Genomic DNA, 18262 nt, shown 5'->3' with positions numbered 1-18262 from the left:
AAAAGGGTCATCCACATAGGGGGTATGGGATTTCATTATATCGGGAGTCCTCCCCTCTTACCCATCTTGTTGTGGTTCCTTCTTTGTGTCTTTTAGTTATAGAACATCTTTTCTGGTAGGTCCCAGTCTTTTTGATTGATGGTTCTTCTGCAGAGAGTTGTGATTTTGGTGTGCTCATGAGAGAGGGTGAACTCAGAGTCTTACTACTCCACTATCTTGGCTGCTCTCCTTTACTGGACTTTTTTTTAGCATACCACTTTTATCTTTAATCATTTAATTCTTAAAGACCTTTAACATTATTTTTACTGCTGTTTATGTAATAACTGCAAGAAATGGTCATCTGGACAAATGTTCAACAGGATACTTCTCTAAAGCTACTCCCTGTTTTGAGCTAAGACTTGAGGTCGTGCCTTAAGAGGCCCAACTCCACTATCCAGCCACTGTTTGAGGAACCTGCTAATAAGATGGTATTCTAGAGAGTCCTACACTTTGCAGGTATCCTAACATAAAATGGCTACACGACCTCCTGACTGCACAGAGTGGCTACACTTGACCCAGCCCACTAGGCCTGCCCATTTCAGATCAAGATATCCAAGGGGCAGCTACAGCCTACTAAATGCTTAAGTTAGAGAGAGCTAATGGCTTTCCTCCAGACCTGTAGATTTTAAATCTTCTGAAATTTATTCTTTATCTCAGGTGGCTGAGATAACTATATCCAAGGCTCTAAATCCATATAACGGCTGTAGAGTTTGCCAGGGCTTTAACTAGAGATAATTCTTTCAAATTTCCAAATTTCATTAAATATTTATTGTGTGCCAGGCAGTATGATAGATATAAAAAGTATAAAGTCAAATAAGACATGGATTCTCTCCTCAATGACTTTATGGTTGAGTTGGAGAGCAAAACAAGTAAAACAACAATTATAATACAGTGGGGGTATGTTTTATTGAGATATGTTATAAGAACACAGATGAAGGGTATCTAAAGCAGGGAAAGCCTCCAGGAAAGGGTGACAGAAGGTAGGCCACCAGGATCCCACACTATCAGTAGACTACTCAAACCCCTTCCCCAGCACCCAAGAGCCCCCTGAACCATGACACAGAGTACCACAAGCTGACAGGAGGCATCCCATGAATGCTGAATTAAGGAGGGAACCAGGCACAGAAGGGCCCCCCTTCTGTAGAGACCCCATGCTAAGGAACAGAGGTACATGAAGTAGCGATAGAAAAGAGCAAGCAATAGTATAATCCCACCTGTCCCCAACCCGCCGCCACACACACACATGCACGCCCATCCACGGAGCCTCCGCAGTGGACAACAGAAGGAAAAATGGACACCCCCACACACCCAACAGTCAGTCGTGACTCCAGGAAGCCAGGAGGGAATAAGACAAGACACAGTAGGTATCATTAAGGCTTTACTGGGGATCAGACAGGGCTGGGCAGGAACCACACTGGGAAGCAGGGCCTGTACACCAGGCCAATTCTGATCTTCAGGACAGTGCTGGGAGCTCAGAGCAGAGCCCTATGGGCCAGGGGTCTGGTTGGGCTCCTCACAGCAGAAGCAACCATGGAAGGGAAGGATAATCTGGTTGGCTTTAGTGCAGGAGGGATAATGTGGGGTGGGGAGGAACTTTGCTGAAGAAAAGTGGGGAACTGAATAAAGGATGGATGAAAAGGGGGTTGGGAGGGAGATAAAGGGGGCCAAGACGGCATCTAGAGTGAAAAGAAGGAGAAAGAAAAAGACAGATGGTTCTGTGCACAGGGAGGTCCACCTGGTCTCTAGGGCAATGGCTCCTCACTCCCGTCTCCTGGTTACAGGGCAGTACTTGTTGCCCCACACGGCAGTCTTTAGAAACAGAGGGCCTGGGAGGAAGCGACTGGACTTCATGTAGGCAGAGATCTTCTTCAAGCCCTGAGGGTGGGAAAAAGAAGGCCAGGCCTCAGGTCTGCTGCCCCACTGGGGCTCATGCAGCTCTCCCCAGGTTTGGTACGCTGGTACAGCCCTTCCATGTGGGGTCAAATGTTGGGGCAAAAGACAGTCTTTTGGGATGCTCAGCTCTGGAAAGTTGACTCTTCCAATTTCCCGTAATTCATTTGATTTCTTAATAAGACTTACCACATATGGAGACTCTACACTGTATAAGGTGCTGTATATCCACTAGAGATGATAATATAGGTTTAGAATCTCTACATGACTACCTGACAAGATAGGTTCTACTGTCACCATTTATCAGAAGGGAAACTGAGGCACACAGAAGATAAGCACCTCCCTCCTGCTCACACAGCTTATAGGTAATATGTCTAGAATGCAGCCTGGCTCGCTCTCGCTCTCCATTCTGAGCTCTTTCTGCTGCACTCCCTTCCTCGCAGCTGAAAACAAAAAGAACAAGGAGGTTCATTCATCATCCACTTACACAAAGAGCTAAAAGTCACCACTCAGGGCAGTTGCCCACCAACAGTGTGCCTGGAGGGGTATTCAGGATGGAAAAAAACAAGATGAAACATTCTGTGTTTTGGATACATGGCCCCTAGATAGTTAAGATGCATAACTAAGGAAAAAATTCCAATCACATCAGATTTATGCATCTTTCCATACACAGAAAAGCACTAAAATCACTAACTTGAGGTACCTGTTTTTTGGTGATTAGCAGTGATCTTTTACTAAGACTTTTAGAGTTGATTATTCCTATTTCCCAAACCTCCTCCCCTACTTCTTGAGAGCAGTTCCTCAGAGCTATCTGAGAGGCTGTCTCCTGGAATACAGTCCTCAGTAAGTTCCCCAAAAAAAGGGAAACTCACTGCTCTTACGTTGTGTGGGTTTTACTTTCCAGTGGACAGTTTTGGCGACCACAAAGGGGCCCAGAGGAGACTTCTTCCGCTCACCAGAACTTTACAAGGATCTGGACCCTTGGTACCAGCAAGGCCCCTTGTGCTGGTCCACCTCTCTACATGTCCATACGAATTTGGGTGAGTCTCTCCTGATCTCAGTTTTACCATCTTGGTTGACAATCCTGAGTTTTATTCAGTGGTGGATGAAAAAGATACCTGACTTCTCAGTTCAGAGATACTGAGAAAGTACCCAGTCGAGAGACACTGGGAAAGTTCAGGCTGGGTGAGTCGATAAGGGGCTGGTTGGCATCTTTCCTTGTATTGACTACTTTAACAGAGTTGGTTGGAATATAGTGTAGATACCACATAAGAACTCTTAAGTCCAAAGATAAGGGACAGAGCTCTTCCTGGCCAGGTGTGGCTTTCTCAGGCAACTGAGAAACTTGCAGGAGTGGTGGAGGCCAGTCCTTCATACCACACAGCAGTCCCATAGGGGAAACCCATTCTTTAATTTACAGAAGTGGCCCATCCGGGGACACACAAAAAGATTTGGCCATCCAGTGTTCCCAGTGCCCATCGAGGCTTTAGACTGTCAGAGGGAGAAACTGAGACGTGTAAAAGACCTGAAATGACTCTAGGGTGACAACTAGGAGAGTTAAGCTCACAAATGGCACGCTGGCCCACCATACAGTTATCAATAGTAATTTATCCTGACAAACAGACTCTGAAATGGGAAACAAAGCTTTCTAAACAAAAGAAAGAAGGGTGACAGATTGCTAACCTATGACTAACACCACAGCCAGGTTTAGGTACATTACATACGGAGCTTATACTTGCAAATACTTAATTGGGGAAACTATACCAAAGGAGGTCTCATCCTAAAAATGGCCAAAATGGGGTTCTTTGGACATTCCAATACTGGGTTTTTTGGGTGTACACAGCTAGAGAAAGCGGGCTATAAGATCAAACAGACTGAATGGAATGCTCATTTCGATTGGTATTTAGAAGCTTCTAAAAGAGGAAATGAGAAAGTAACTTCTTGCAGGAAAGCAACAAAAAATGGCTTGAAATTATATCAGAATTTTTAAAAGGCCCTTGAAGCTGGACCTGCTCTCCGTTGCTCCTCCCTGTTCCTCTAAGTGTCCACTGCAATGCTCTCCTTCATGCTATTCGTCTCTCTCTCAACTTCGTTTTTTTTTTTTTAAGATTTTATTGATTGATTGATGGATTGATTGATTGCTCTGTCGGGTCTTCGTTTCTGTGCTAGGGCTTTCTCTAGTTGTGGCAAGCGGGGACCACTCTTCATCACGGTGCGCGGGCCTCTCACTATCGCGGCCTCTCTTGTTGCGGAGCACAGGCTCCAGACGCGCAGGCTCAGTAGTTGTGGCTCACGGGCCCAGTTGCTCCGCGGCATGTGGGATCTTCCCAGACCAGGGCTCGAACCTGCGTCCCCTGCATTAGCAGGCAGATTCTCAACCACTGCGCCACCAGGGAAGCCCTCAACTTCGTTTTTATAACACCAAAATTGATTCCCCACAGAAAGCAACAATAATTCAAAAGCCTTGGTAAAATTGTGATTATGTTGGCCAAAAAGTTTTTAAAACTTTTTTTTTTCAAAATTCTGACCTTAAGGAAACAAATGCCCTTCTAGGAGGAACTTGCGTCATCTCCCCATGCCTTTGAGATATAAATGTTCTACCTGATCTTAGGCATCTTCTACTGTGTTTTGGTAGCTTAGTCTCTGAAATTGAGAAGGTACACATATGGAGTACATTTGGCAGAAAGTTGCATAGACTGGGATTCCAAGCAGTCTTCTTGTTCAGCTATGCCAGCTTTAGGGAAATGTGTCATAAGGGGTCCCAGTCCATAAAGAGCCTTTGTTGTCTCAACCTTCCTTGTGTCCCTATACAACAAAGGCCTTTACTTTCTTAGATTATATTTGGGAGTAAACTTTCTGGTTCTTGTGAAGGCTGCATCCTTTGCACTGTCTTTTGGGGATGCCTCTTGCATCTTATTGGTTTGAATCACAACTAAGAATCCTAACAATGGATCCTTTAAATTGGAAAAACTTCTAAATTGGTAAATTTTTAGAGACCTCTCATTGTAAACAGTTGTTTTATTGGTACCTATGGAAACACCAAACTAGAAGGTGGATACAAAGAAATATAATGGCTAACCTTAAGAACTCCCTTAGTTTATAGGATGGAAATCTTTAGATGGTTATTAAGAGATGGGATAAATGAAACAGACTTTGACAGCATTAAAACAAAGGTTTTGATACAACACTACCAAAAAAGATGTTTTGGAGAGGCCAAAAAGACCCCTTATTGGTCCTCCTAATGTTAAAGGGCCCCAAACAAGTCCACTCTATTTACCCCAGTTTAGAAAAATTTTAAAGGCAAGGAGGTAAAAAAAATTACACTCAGATACTTGACCAGCAATTGCGCGGGGCAACATGCCAATCAATCAAGTTAAAGATTGACAAAAAGCCCTGGGTCCCTTGGCTCAACCCCTCACTGGAGACCCCAAAGCCTTTTATACAGAAATGGGTAAAATGGCCAGGGAATAAAAAGGAAAGTTTCTGGGACTCCTTATAAGACCAAGACTGGTTAATAGGGTCCTAATGAGGGCTACGGTTAAAGGTATAAGAGTTGATAGAATTGAGAAGAAAGTTTATTAAAAATTGGTGTATTTGTGTTTTTTTAAATAAATTTATTTATTTATTTATTTATTTATGGCTGCATTGGGTCCTTGTTGCTGTGCTCGACCTTTCTCTAGTTGCAGTGAGTGGGGGCTACTCTTCGTTGCGGTGCGCGGGCTTCTCATTGCGGTGGCTTCTCTTGTTGCAGAGCATGGGCTCTACAGCACAGGCTCAGTAGTTGCGGCACACGGGCTTAGCAGCTCCGCTACCTGTGGGATCTTCCCAGACCAAGGCTCGAACCCGTGTCCCCTGCATTGGCAAGCGGATTCTTAACCACTGCCCCACCAGGGAAGTCCCAAAAAATTGGTGTATTTGAACTGGCTTTATGTAAGATGGTTCATCTCTTTTACCTGATATATTGTGGGGATGTACAATATGTCTTGCTGGGGAATGCTCCCCTGCCTGGTATAAGACAGGGCATATAATCTGTCTCTCAGGCAATGTTAATTAAACATGATAAAGGAAACCAATAGGGTTACATGAGTCCACAGAGTATGAGGTAAAAGCTGGGGTCTAATATTCAGGGGCTAACAAAAGCAATAATGGAGTTTGGTTTGGGGGTTTTCTTTGTTTGTTTGTTTTGTTTTGTTTGTCCCTAGGGTAAATTGGTCTGAGTTTGACTTGTGCACTCAGAAAGAGGACCTTCTGCAAACATTTGAAGGCATGATACACTGATCCCTAAAGTTCTGGAATATGGAAAGCTTTTGATTTCCAGTTTAGTTGGAAATTTTCCTTCTGATATAAAAAAACAAATTAAAGAAAATGTAGTTGGGCAAATCAATCTTTTGATATCACTTAGGTGGCAGCCCAGTTCTTTGGGGAATTAAAAGCAACTGTGGGGACTTCCCTGGTGGTGCAGTGGTTAAGACTCCAAGCTCCCAATGCAGGGGGTCCAGGTTCAATCCCTAGTCAGGGAATTAGATCCCACATGCATGCTGCAACTAAGAGTTCGCATGCCACAACTAAGGAGCCCATGAGCCGCAACTAAGGAGCCCACCTGCCACAACTAAGACCTGGTGCAACCAAATAAATAAATAAATAAATAAATATTTTTTAAAAATAAAAAAATAAAAGCAACTGTGTTTGTCTTGCAAATCCCCACATTTCAGAAATGTAAATACAGCCCACAATGACATGAGACTGAGCCTGATTAACTTAATAAGGTAGAACCTGAAACCAAAGGGAAAAAATAAAGGAAAAGAGGCCCTTTTAAATTCAAATGGTTAGAAAGGCTCCTTCACCCAAAATCTAATTCACAGCCTCTTTTAAGGATTTGTCAAGAATGAATGTAAATCTTAAGTCTTTTCCACGAATAGTAAAAAGCCTAAAGAGTCTCCCTCATTATCGGTTTTAGAAAGGAGTAAGCTGCAACCCACTGCAGTCACCCACTGACAGTGTGCCCTGAGGGGAATTCAGGATGGAGAAAACCAGGATGAAACATTCTGTGTTTTGGATATGGGGGACCTTAGAGAGTTAGGATGCATATCGAACAAAGAATTTCAGTCACCCCAGATTCATGCATATTCCTACACATAGAAGAGCACTAAAATCATTAACTTGAGATACTTGTTTTTCGATAATTAGCACTAATCCTTTACCAAGATGCATGCTTGACTACATGTACCTCCCAGCCAAAACTTCATATACTTACTGTCTCCTACCTTACGTCTTGAGAGCAGTTCCTCCGAGCTCTCTGAGAGTCTGTCTCCCGGGCTACAGTCCTCAGTAAGGTCCCCAAATAAAACTGAAACTCACTGCTCTTAAGTTGTGAGGGTTTTTTTTTCCAGTCAACATCTTGTTATAGGAGTACTTGTTCTTCTCATTCTGCAAAAACATTCTCTTTTTCAGAAAAGACTTCTAGGTTCCCAGGGTTTGCCCACAGAGGGATGGACGCCTAGCAAAACAAAGGGGCTCAGAAAGTGCCCAAGCAACTTGCAGAAGAGACCAGATCTCACTCAGCAAAACCTGGATGAAAGGTGATAGTGAGGCAGGAGATAGATGGGACCCAGGCCAAACAGCTGAAGTTCGTCCCCTGTGGACAGAAACTCCATAATAGCAGAAACTCCATAATAGCAGAAACTCCATAAAAGCAGGATGACGGAGGAGGCTGGGCCCTGCCCAGATAAGAGATAAAAGACCACATATTCCTCATTCTCGAAGTCAAGGAGACCTCCCCGACTACACATGCACAGAAAGCCTCCTTTGAGGTCAAAAAGGGAGGGGGCGCCACCTCATAGTAAATGATGTCAACTACCCATAGGCCTCTTCGCTAGAATCCATCTTGGCTAAGAGATGTGCGCGCACACAGGGAAGGACCCTGAGATATACCAAATATGGACTCAGAACCAGGCAAAGCAAGATGACTGGTCAAAGGAAACCTGGAAGAAATGCCCCACAAAAGTGATTCAAACTACCACGAGGGCGTGACTCTCTCTCTGAGCCCACCCGGTGTCTATCCACACGTACTGTACTTTTTTTTCTCCTAATAGACACTTTACTTGTTTCACTACTTTCCACCTTCGTGGGAATTCTTTTCTGCAAAGCCAAAGGGCCAGGGCCTCGTCACTGACCACTGTTCTAGTAGCTAGGATTTGGTGCTCTCACCGCCGCGACCCGACCTCAGTCTCTGGCCGGGAACCAAAATCCTGCTTCAAGCCGCTGCAGGCCGAGGCCACCTGAGATCATATTTGGTGCCGAAACCAGGGAATTTAAGGTAAATTGCGGGCTTTGCCCAGCTGCAGCTTGAGGCCTTTGACTTTCACTCTTGCCCTCTTTCTCTTGCTCTCTGCTTCACTTTCTTTTCAAGTCCCACCCCTCAGGCCCTCAGGTCCTGACCCCCATGGCATTTTCCACTGTGGCCAACTCCAATTCCTCCGGAGTTCCCCCTTCACTCCAGGCATTGGCAGTCCATACACTGCAACGGACAGCCTATTGGGCTGGCCACCTTCAAGCAGACTGCAATGCTCAAGGAGAGCCCTGGCAATGCACCAGCAGTGGTTCAAGGAACCCCTCACTCGAGGGACTGGGTAGACCAGAGATGTCTGGTCAGGGATCAATGGGAGACTAGAGGACACTCAAAATCCCACCAAGCACAGGATTTGAAGGAAATTCAGAGGACGCTCTGAATCTCCTTCAGGTACCTGCTAGTAATGTTTCCAGGACGCTGGACTTCATTTCTAGGAGCGCAGTTAAGCCAGACGGGCTGAGAAAGGAAAGCTTAGGTCCTGCTGTAACATTGCCTGCCCTTTATTTAAGTTGGGGGATGAAGAAAATGGCCTGAAAATGGGTGTCTTACAATTAGATCTTTACTGCCATAGTATGGGAAAATGGACTGAGGAAAACTCTCCTGACATTCTAAACGATCCCTTCTAACTTCTCCCAACTCTCAGGGGGGAAACCAAGCTTCCCCCGCTCCTGCAAGTTCCCTTACTCCTTCAGATTCTTCTGATCAAACTAAGACCCCACCTCCCTGGAGGGACAATCCCTGCTGGGACAACATTTTATTAGCCAGTCTGCCCCTGTTATCCAGGCCAATCTGAGCATTAAATTGGTCTAAATTTTGGTCTAAATTTTAGCTATGAAACTATGACCAAGGAAAAAGAAAGATGATTTTTGACAGTGTGGCCACAATATTCTTTAGACTTTGGAGAAAACTGGTTAAGCAAAAAACTTTTTTTTTTTTTAAATCCCAAAACTGGTTCTTTTTTCATGTGCAATTAGAGAAAGCTAGCTTGTTACTTTTTTTCAGAATTCTGACACTGAGGAATAAGTCCTACTAGGAGAACTTGATTTTCTCTCCCTGTGCCTTGAGACCAGGACTCTCAGGAACACTTATCTTATCTAGACCATCTCTAATTCCTGAAGCTAAAAAAAACTGGAATGAAGCCTTTTAAAATTTTTCTTATTCCAACTGTTATTTATAAACTAGTGAGTTTTACATTGTGATATCTAATTCATGACTAAGTTTAGAAAATGAAGTTAGATCTCTCGTTGTGTCTGTCTGGATATATGTATGTCTCAGTGTATGTCTTTGTCTTTGGATAATATTGCTGAGGTTAATTTGTAAATGAGCTCTATTTAATGGGCTTAAAGAAAAGTAAGCGCTTTCATCAGGCAATTCTAAATACAAGAGAAATTAAGCTAAATGAATTTCAGCTTCACATGAACTGGGAAATATTCAGTATTAAATTAATACCTGGTATTAATGTTTAAGTTTGTTGATCTAATTAATATAAACATGTCTTTAGAGTCATCAACATTAAGTATAACACTTTTATTGCATCTAGGTTTAATATAAGCTAAATAAAATCTTGTTATATCCATTGTAAATTTGTCAGCAAGGAAAGTAACTCAATGTGAAGAAACTTTTAAGGAAAAAAATTCAAATGAGATAAGAGCTTCGGGTGAACTTTTTAGGAATAAAATAAGATACTGAAACATTAATTACTGAACACTGGCTTCCTTTTACAGAGAAACAAAAGGTCTAGAACTATTAATAAATATGTTTGGTGCCACACTGAGATATTTTCTGTAAGAAAGCACATTTTTCAAGAAATTATTATTTGGATTTATGTTTACCAATCTACAGAGTGCTGATATAAAGGACAGTTCATGGATGCTTAAAGAAAGTAGGATGTGTGTTTTTAGTAAAGAAGGTATGAGGAATGGAATTGCATTTTATTAAGGGAAAAAGAAGTAGGTCTGACTTACATGTGGCTGTTTCTAGATGGAAAAATAAAGTAATGGATACAGAAACTGATAAAAAGTTTTGTGGAAAGTGGACCCCAAGAAAAGAGTTTTGAGCATGGTCAGGATTGACTAAGCTTAAAATAAATTTAACTGAGTAAATGAATTTTAAAAGTAAGCTGGTGCAAAACTTGAATTTGGGGACTTCCCTGGTGGCACAGTGGTTAAGAATCCACCTGCCAACACATCCTCAATGGTGAAAAACTGAAACCATTTCCTCTAAGATCAGGAACAAGACAAGGTTGTCCACTCTCACCACTATTATTCAACATAGTTTTGGAAGTTTTAGCCACAGCAATCAGAGAAGAAAAAGAAATAAAAGGAATCCAAATCAGAAAAGAAGAAGTAAAGCTGTCACTGTTTGCAGATGACATGATACTATACATAGAGAATCCTAAAGATGCTACCAGAAAACTACTAGAGCTAATCAATGAATTTGGTAAAGTAGCAGGATACAAAATTTATGCACAGAAATCTCTTGCATTCCTATACACTAATGATGAAAAATCTGAAAGTGAAATTAAGAAAACACTCCCATTTACCATTGCAACAAAAAGAATAAAATATCTAGGAATAAACCTACCTAAGGAGACAAAAGATCTGTATGCAGAAAATTATAAGACACTGATGAAAGAAATTAAAGATGGTATAAATAGATGGAGAGATATACCATCTTCTTGGATTGGAAGAATCAACATTGTGAAAATGACTATACTACCCAAAGCAATCTACAGATTCAATGCAATCCCTATCAAACTACCAATGGCATTTTTCACAGAACTAGAACAAAAAATTTCACAATTTGTATGGAAACACAAAAGACCCCGAATAGCCAAAGCAATCTTGATAAAGAAAAACGGAGCTGGAGGAATCAGGCTCCCTGACTTCAGAATATACTACAAAGCTACAGTAATCAAGACAGTATGGTACTGGCACAGAAACAGAAATATAGATCAATGGAACAGGATAGAAAGCCCAGAGATAAACCCACACACATATGGTCACCTTATCTATGATAAAGGAGGCAAGAATATACAGTGGAGAAAAGACAGCCTCTTCAATAAGTGGTGCTGGGAAAACTGGACATGTAAAAGAATGAAATTAGAACACTCCCTAACACCATACACAAAAATAAACTCAAAATGGATGAAAGACCTAAATGTAAGGCCAGACACCATCAAACTCTTAGAGGAAAACATAGGCAGAACACTCTATGACATAAATCACAGCAAGATCCTTTTTGACCCACCTCCTAGAGAAATGGAAATAAAAACAAAAATAAACAAATGGGACCTAATGAAACTTAAAAGCTTTTGCACAGCAAAGGAAACCATAAACAAGATGAAAAGACAACCCTCAGAATGGTAGAAAATATTTGCAAATGAAGCAACTGATTAATTTGCAAATGAAGCAACTGATTAAACAAAGGATTAATCTCCAAAATTTACAAGCAGCTCATGCAGCTCAATATCAAAAAAACAAACAACCCAGTCCAAAAATGGGCAGAAGACCTAAATAGACATTTCTCCAAAAAAGATATACAGATTGCCAACAAACACATGAAAGAATGCTCAAAATCATTAATCATTAGAGAAATGCAAATCAAAACTACAATGAGATATCATCTCACACCGGTCACAATGGCCATCATCAAAAAATCTGCAAACAATAAATGCTGGAGAGGGTGTGGAGAAAAGGGAAACTTCTTGCACTGTTGGTGGGAATGTAAATTGATACCATGGAAGCAACCTAAGTGTCCATCAACAGATGAATGGATAAAGAAGATGTGGCACATATATACAATGGAATATTACTCAGCCATAAAAAGGAACGAAACTGAGTTATCTGTAGTAAGGTGGATGGACCTAGAGACTGTCATTCAGAGTGAAGTAAGTCAGAAAGAGAAAAACAAATACCATATGCTAACACATATATATGGAATCTAAAAAAAAAATGGTCATGAAGAACCTAGGGGCAAGACGGGAATAAAGATGCAGACCTACTAGAGAATGGACTTGAGGATATGGGGAGGGGGAAGGGTAAGCTGGGACGAAGTGAGAGAGTGGCATGGACATATATACACTACCAAACGTAAAATAGATAGCTAGTGGGAAGCAGCCGCATAGCACAGGGAGATCAGCTCGGTGCTTTGTGACCACCTAGAGGGGTGGGATAGGGAGGGTGGGAGGGAGGGAGATGCAAGAGGGAAGCGATATGGGGACATATATATATGTATAACTGATTCACTTTGTTATAAAGCAGAAACTAACACACTATTGTAAAGCAATTATACTCCAATAAAGATGTTAAAAAAAAAAAGAATCCACCTGCCAATGTAGGGGACACAGGTTCAATTCCTGGTCCAGGAAGATCCCACATGCCATGAAGCAATAACCTCATGTGCCACAACTACTGAAGCCCGTGTGCCTAGAGCCTGTGCTCCACAACAAGAGAAGCCACCGCAATGAGAAGCCCGCACACTGCAACGAAGAGTAGCCCCTGCTCACCACAACTAGAGAAAGCCCATGAGCAGCAACAAAGACCCAACGCAGCCAAAGATAAATAAATAAAAATCTACTTAAGATTAAGAAGCCTAGCTTGTTCTTTCTAAGGACACAACGGTTTCCCAGACAAGATGACGGTGATGCGGAGATTCCAGACACTCCTTGGAACAGATCCTGCTGGAATAACAGCAGATGTCACCCCGGGTCCCTTAATAAGTCAGGGCGAGAGCTCCGTGACCCCAACTAGGTAGGGTCTGTGAGCCCCTTGCCAGCCTGAAGAAGCTACAGAAGACAGACCTTTGCCCTTCATCCTCCCAATAAAGATTTCTTGGGGTTCATGTCTCTCAGGGGGGGGATTTGAGGCAGGAGATAGATGGGCCCCAGGCCAAACAGCTGAAGTTTGTCCCCTGTGGACAAAAACTCCATAATAGCAGAAACTCTATAAAAGCAGGATGACGGAGGAGGCTGGGCCCTGCCCAGATAAGAGATAAAAGACCACATATTCCTCATTCTCGAAGTCAAGGAGACCTCCCTGACTACAAATGTGCAGAAAGGTTCCTTGGAGGTCAAAAAGCGAGGGGGGCGCCACCTCATAGTAAGTGATGTCCACTACCCATAGGCCTCTTCGCTAGAATCCATCTTGGCTAAGAGATGTGCAAGCACATAGGGGAGGACCCTGAGATACATCAAATACAGACTCAAAACCAGGCAAAGCAAGATGACTGGTCAAAGGAAACCTGGAAGAAATGCCCCACAAAAGTGATTCAAACTACCACGAGGGCGTGACTCTCTCTCTGAGCCCACCCGGTGTCTATCCACACGTACTGTACTTTTTTTTCTCCTAATAAACACTTCACTTGTTTCACTACTTTCCATCTTCGTGGGAATTCTTGTCTGCAAAGCCAAAGGGCCAGGGCCTCGTCACTGACCACTGTTCTAGTGGCTAGGATTTGGTGCTCTTACCGCCGCGACCCAACCTCAGTCTCTGGCCAGGAACCAAAATCCTGCTTCAAGCCGCTGCAGGCCGAGGCCGCCCGAGGTCAGTACGAGGGTGTGGAGCACAAGGCCAGGCCAAGCCAGACTCTAATTATTCCACTTAAAGGACAGAGTCCACCCGCCTGGCCTGGGACTTGAGCCCAGCCTCGCTGGGCCCCAACCTACCACATCCTCAGTACTGCTGCAGCCAACTAGGCAGTGAGACACTCAGGTGTATCTGTGCACAGTCGTCCCAAGACAGACAGTGCCCAATAAGTTCCAAGGATTCAAAGATCCTGGGGCTGCCTGTACCCAACAGCCCAGGCCCCAACAGGCCACACAGTGCAGCCCACATCTGTCCCCATCCTCCCTGCCGGGCAGTCATCCCAGCTCTTGCAAAATTCTCAAGGCCAATAAGCCTGGACCAGAACCAGAGCTGATGAGAACTAGCTAAGAAAGCAGATTTGATGATGGGGCCGGGTTGGGAGTGAGGGTGGGAATAGCCAACAGACTGTAGTCTGAAAAACCTATTGGATTAGAGCTTCAAATTCCCAAATCTGACATAAAGCAGACTTTGTTGCTCTCCCACTGGTTGACTGAGGGTGACCGATGATGAGCTGGGAGGTGAGGTCAGGCTGTGCTCCTCCAGCACCAAGTGGTTCCACGCACACCACACAGCTCGGGGTTCCTGTAGTTCTCCAGCTGCACTGAGCCCCAGAGGGTGGGCGCCAGGACTGTGTTACTTCTTCATCCCCACTGTGCCTGACACAGTGCCTCATACAGAGGAGAGGGTCAGATCAGTGAATGTTACTAAAAATAAATGTACTATCCCGCCTCTGAGATCGGAATCTTGGGTAACTGGAAGGAAGAAGGAAGGAAGACGAGGGAAGGAAAGTGCCCACTATAAGAGGTGTCGAGATAAAATCCTTCCAAAGGACACCTATGTATGTACTCAAATCCCAGCACCAACTACAGTCCTGAGAGTCTCAGTACAACTGGCGGCGACTCACTTGTGCAGACCCCTCTGGAGATCCAGAGAAGATATTGTCTGTGTTTTTAGTACTTGATATCAGTCCTACTGTGTCTCAACTCTACTAATGCCAGCTGCAGGCAAACTCCTGAAGGTTCTGCTTCCTCCACACTTTCCAGAGCTGTGAACCCAGACAAGAAAAGGACCTGAGCTTTCTTTTCCATACAGGAAAGGGAGAGCCACTGACTGCTGCCCATAGAAGCCAGATGCTCTGACTGGGAGCCCAGCACAGCCTGTACTGGCTCTGTGACCTTCAGAAATTACTTATCCTTTCAGCTTAATTCCTTATCTGTAAAATGGAGAGGATAATTCTTTTACCACGGAGGAATGTTATAAAGATTAAATTTGACACAATATATGTTAGATGCTGAGCAGAGATTCTGGCATAAACCAAGTCTCATTAAATGTTATTCTTCATTTGGGTTCCAACTAGGAAAGCATCAGCGAAGAGGGGGAAGAGAAGAGAGATATAAGTACTAGAGGGATCAGGAGAATCACCTCAAAACGGGAAATGAAGTCTTTCAGGTTTGGGAATTCATCCAGGCACTTGGGCTCAAATATGCGGTGTATGTCAAGGACGTCGTAAGCCAGGAAATCCACATAGGTGAGCTGCAGAAAGGCAAAGCATGAATGGGCACCAAACTCTGAACGTGGGAAAAATGACAGCTCTCCATCCCCCAAAGCCGTCCCCCTTACCTTGTCCCCTGCAAACCAGGGCCTCTTCCCCAGAAAATCTGAGAAGAGCTTCATCGTTTTAGGGATCTCCTTCAAGTAATCAGGCTTTAGTTTCTCCTGAGGCACAAAACAGCTGTCACTGCCCACAGATAGAGACCCCCTGGGCAGAGACCAGGCCTCCCAGGGCTGTGCCTGATCCCAGCTGCCAAGTGAGCCGCCATGTCCCCTGACTACACCCGGGTCGGTGCCCAGGCTGCAATTTAACCCACTTGTGTTTATTAGACTCCTACCAGGTACCACCTCCCATCTGTGAGAGGAGATGGGAAGGCAAAGGGCAAAACCACACTGTGCCTGAACCTGTCACCACTCAGCTCCAAACACCTGCCATGGGTCAGACCAGCAGTGCTGTGAGACCTGGCAGAGTTCGGGCCTCAGACCTCAGGAAGATCAACACTCAAATGACTCAGGAAAGAAGTCCTAAGTTCCAGCGTGGGTGACAGAAAGGGTGTGAATGCCGATGCAGTCTCTGAACAGATGAGGAGAATCTGAGAGGCTGAAAGGAAGGAGGGAGAGGAACAAAGTCTGACCCCAGGCTGCCTACTGGGCACATGTGTTTATGCCTGAGATGCCGAGGAGAAGGTGCTGGGCTAACGAGGAAAACACCCTGTCTAGGAACTGAATTTCCACCCAAGGGTGTCTGGACTCCTAAGATTGGTGGGAACTAAGAGTTTCCAAGGGAATGTCTTGGTGGATCAGTAGCTCCAAGGAGTTCAAAGGCAAAAGACCAGTGTAGACGCGACCCTGACCAGCATTTCAAACCCTGTCCAGCCCAGTGGGAGGGGACTCACAAAGTCAGAGCTGTAGCAGATCATGGCCATGCACAAGCGGACATCCATAACCTGGTTCTCCAGTACGTCCACGCGAATCTTCTCTTCCTCTGTCTCCCCACCTGTGGCCACACAACAGGGACTCACCCTCAGGATCCCACCCCAGACAAGCCCAGGGCATGGCCGCCTGTGCCCCTCACCCACCCACAGCTCCACTCACACATGTTGTGCTTGCGAGCAATGTAGCGAAGGATGGCGTTGCTCTGGGTGAGCTTGTGAGCCCCATCAATTAAGTAGGGCAGCTGGAAGAACAACAGGCCAGGTCGGTTGGGCCATCAGGCTCCCCTGCACCCACTCCCTTGAGCAAGGGCAGAGATGAAACCTGGCACTCACAGAGCCTGGCCCATGGTAGACACTAAATAATATACTGTAAAATGAAGGGATGAGCTGGGACATACAGCATTATGGAAAGGCAGTGAAGAGAACCAGGAAGCTGAGAGGCTGAGCAGAGGCACTGGATCCTGAAACCTCTAAGCTGGGTAAGGAGATGGACAGGGACACCGTCCACTTTCCCCCAGAGCACCCCAGCCCCTGCACCTACATTGGGGAAGTCCAGGCCCAGCTTGGATTTTTCATTCAGCCACTGGCTTCTGTCATAGTTGGGAGCTGTGGTAAAGAAGATGCAGTGAAACAAACCACCCCCGGAGTCCAACCCTCCTTCCTGGGGGACCTACCAAGGAGTCAGAGACAAGAGCCCCTGAACAGGTGGATCTGGAATCTGAACCTCTAAATCTCGCATGGAGTTTTGGGGGAAAGCACAATTAGACGGCTCTGGAACCCACATGAGTAAGGCTTACAAAGGGTTAGTGCAAGCAATAAAGGGAGCCCGTGCCAATGGCTGATACAGGGGCCCGGCTATCGGCTCTCATGGTCTGCCTTGGAGGCCAGCTAGACCCTCAAAGAGTTCGGGAAGGGTTAGACCTCTCTCCAGCTGCTGGAGGGCAGCAGATAGAAATAACAGGGGCCAGGACATGGGTTGCTTGGTACCAAATCAGCATGAGTTGAGCAGAAGCCAGGACATGACAAGGATGCCATTACCGTCTCCCATCGGGTACTTCTTCTCCTCATAGTTTGAGTCTGTGTACTCCAGGAGCAGGCGGATGGCGTGAGCCAGCTGGGAGAGATGGCCGGGACAAAGGACAGACATGAGGTTTAACCGCGCGACTTTCTGTGCTCCTGGTCCCCTCCCACACTCCCAACCCTCTCCCCGACCTGGGAAGGAGAGGCGGAGGGAAGCGGCTGGGCTGCAGCGAGCCCCACAAACGAAGTTTCTGGCGAACCGGTCCCCAGCTGCGCAGCATTTCCCCGCCCGCCTTGGTGGACCCCCGCTCACCCCGCGGATGTCCCAGTAACCCAGGGTCATTGCCATGGTCAGGGTTCGTGGATCGGGGTACTCTCTCCGCACCGCTGTGGAAGTTCATCCGGGTGCCTGGATCAAGCCTGGGTGTGACCTGAGTGAGGCCACGCCCCCTCGCGTCTCTCCGCCACGCCCCCAACTACTACCCAATCTCCGAGGCCTCCTGCGACCCGGGACGCCCGGGGTCCTCAGCGCGGTATCTGCACCCAGAGCAGTGGAAATAGTCCGTGTCCCCCCTCCAGCCGCGGGGACTCGGGAGCCGAGCTCTGGGCGCCAGGACGCTGAGGACAGCCTGGTTCCCGTCCCCAGTCAGATCTCAGCTAAATCGGGGGAGTTGGCAGTGCGCTCGGGGAACAAGCCTGAATCACAACAAGAGCACGAATCTTCCATCTCCCGTGCCCTCCCAGGAATCGCTCAGGCTTGCTCCTGGGCTGCTGAGTTCCCCCGGGCTCTGGGAGGCTCCGACTGCCAAGTTCAGTCCACAGAGTGGTGCCCCTCAAATCGAAACTTTAAACGAGCCACTAGCACAGGAAGCTCAGGACTCCAAGCAATCCTA

The 18262-nt window shown here is 45.5% G+C and overlaps 1 protein-coding gene across 1 annotated transcript; it reads right to left on the bottom strand.

Moving 5' to 3' along the window:
* Positions 1–923: 923 nt before the first annotated feature.
* Positions 924–17783, bottom strand: LOC118882351 (glutathione S-transferase Mu 1). Its single transcript, XM_036827945.1, has 8 exons — positions 17683–17783; positions 17388–17463; positions 16891–16955; positions 16510–16591; positions 16311–16411; positions 15484–15579; positions 15286–15396; positions 924–1914 (listed from the first exon to the last, which is right to left on the bottom strand). The coding sequence occupies exons 1-8, from the start codon at positions 17716–17718 to the stop codon at positions 1798–1800; spliced, it is 684 nt and encodes a 227-aa protein (XP_036683840.1). The 5' UTR covers positions 17719–17783; the 3' UTR covers positions 924–1797.
* Between the last annotated feature and the right edge of the window lie 479 nt (positions 17784–18262).

The sequence above is a fragment of the Balaenoptera musculus genome, chromosome 1 (genome assembly GCF_009873245.2).
Source record: "Balaenoptera musculus isolate JJ_BM4_2016_0621 chromosome 1, mBalMus1.pri.v3, whole genome shotgun sequence".
NCBI lineage: Eukaryota > Metazoa > Chordata > Mammalia > Artiodactyla > Balaenopteridae > Balaenoptera > Balaenoptera musculus.
This window is presented reverse-complemented; position numbering and strand designations above follow the sequence as displayed.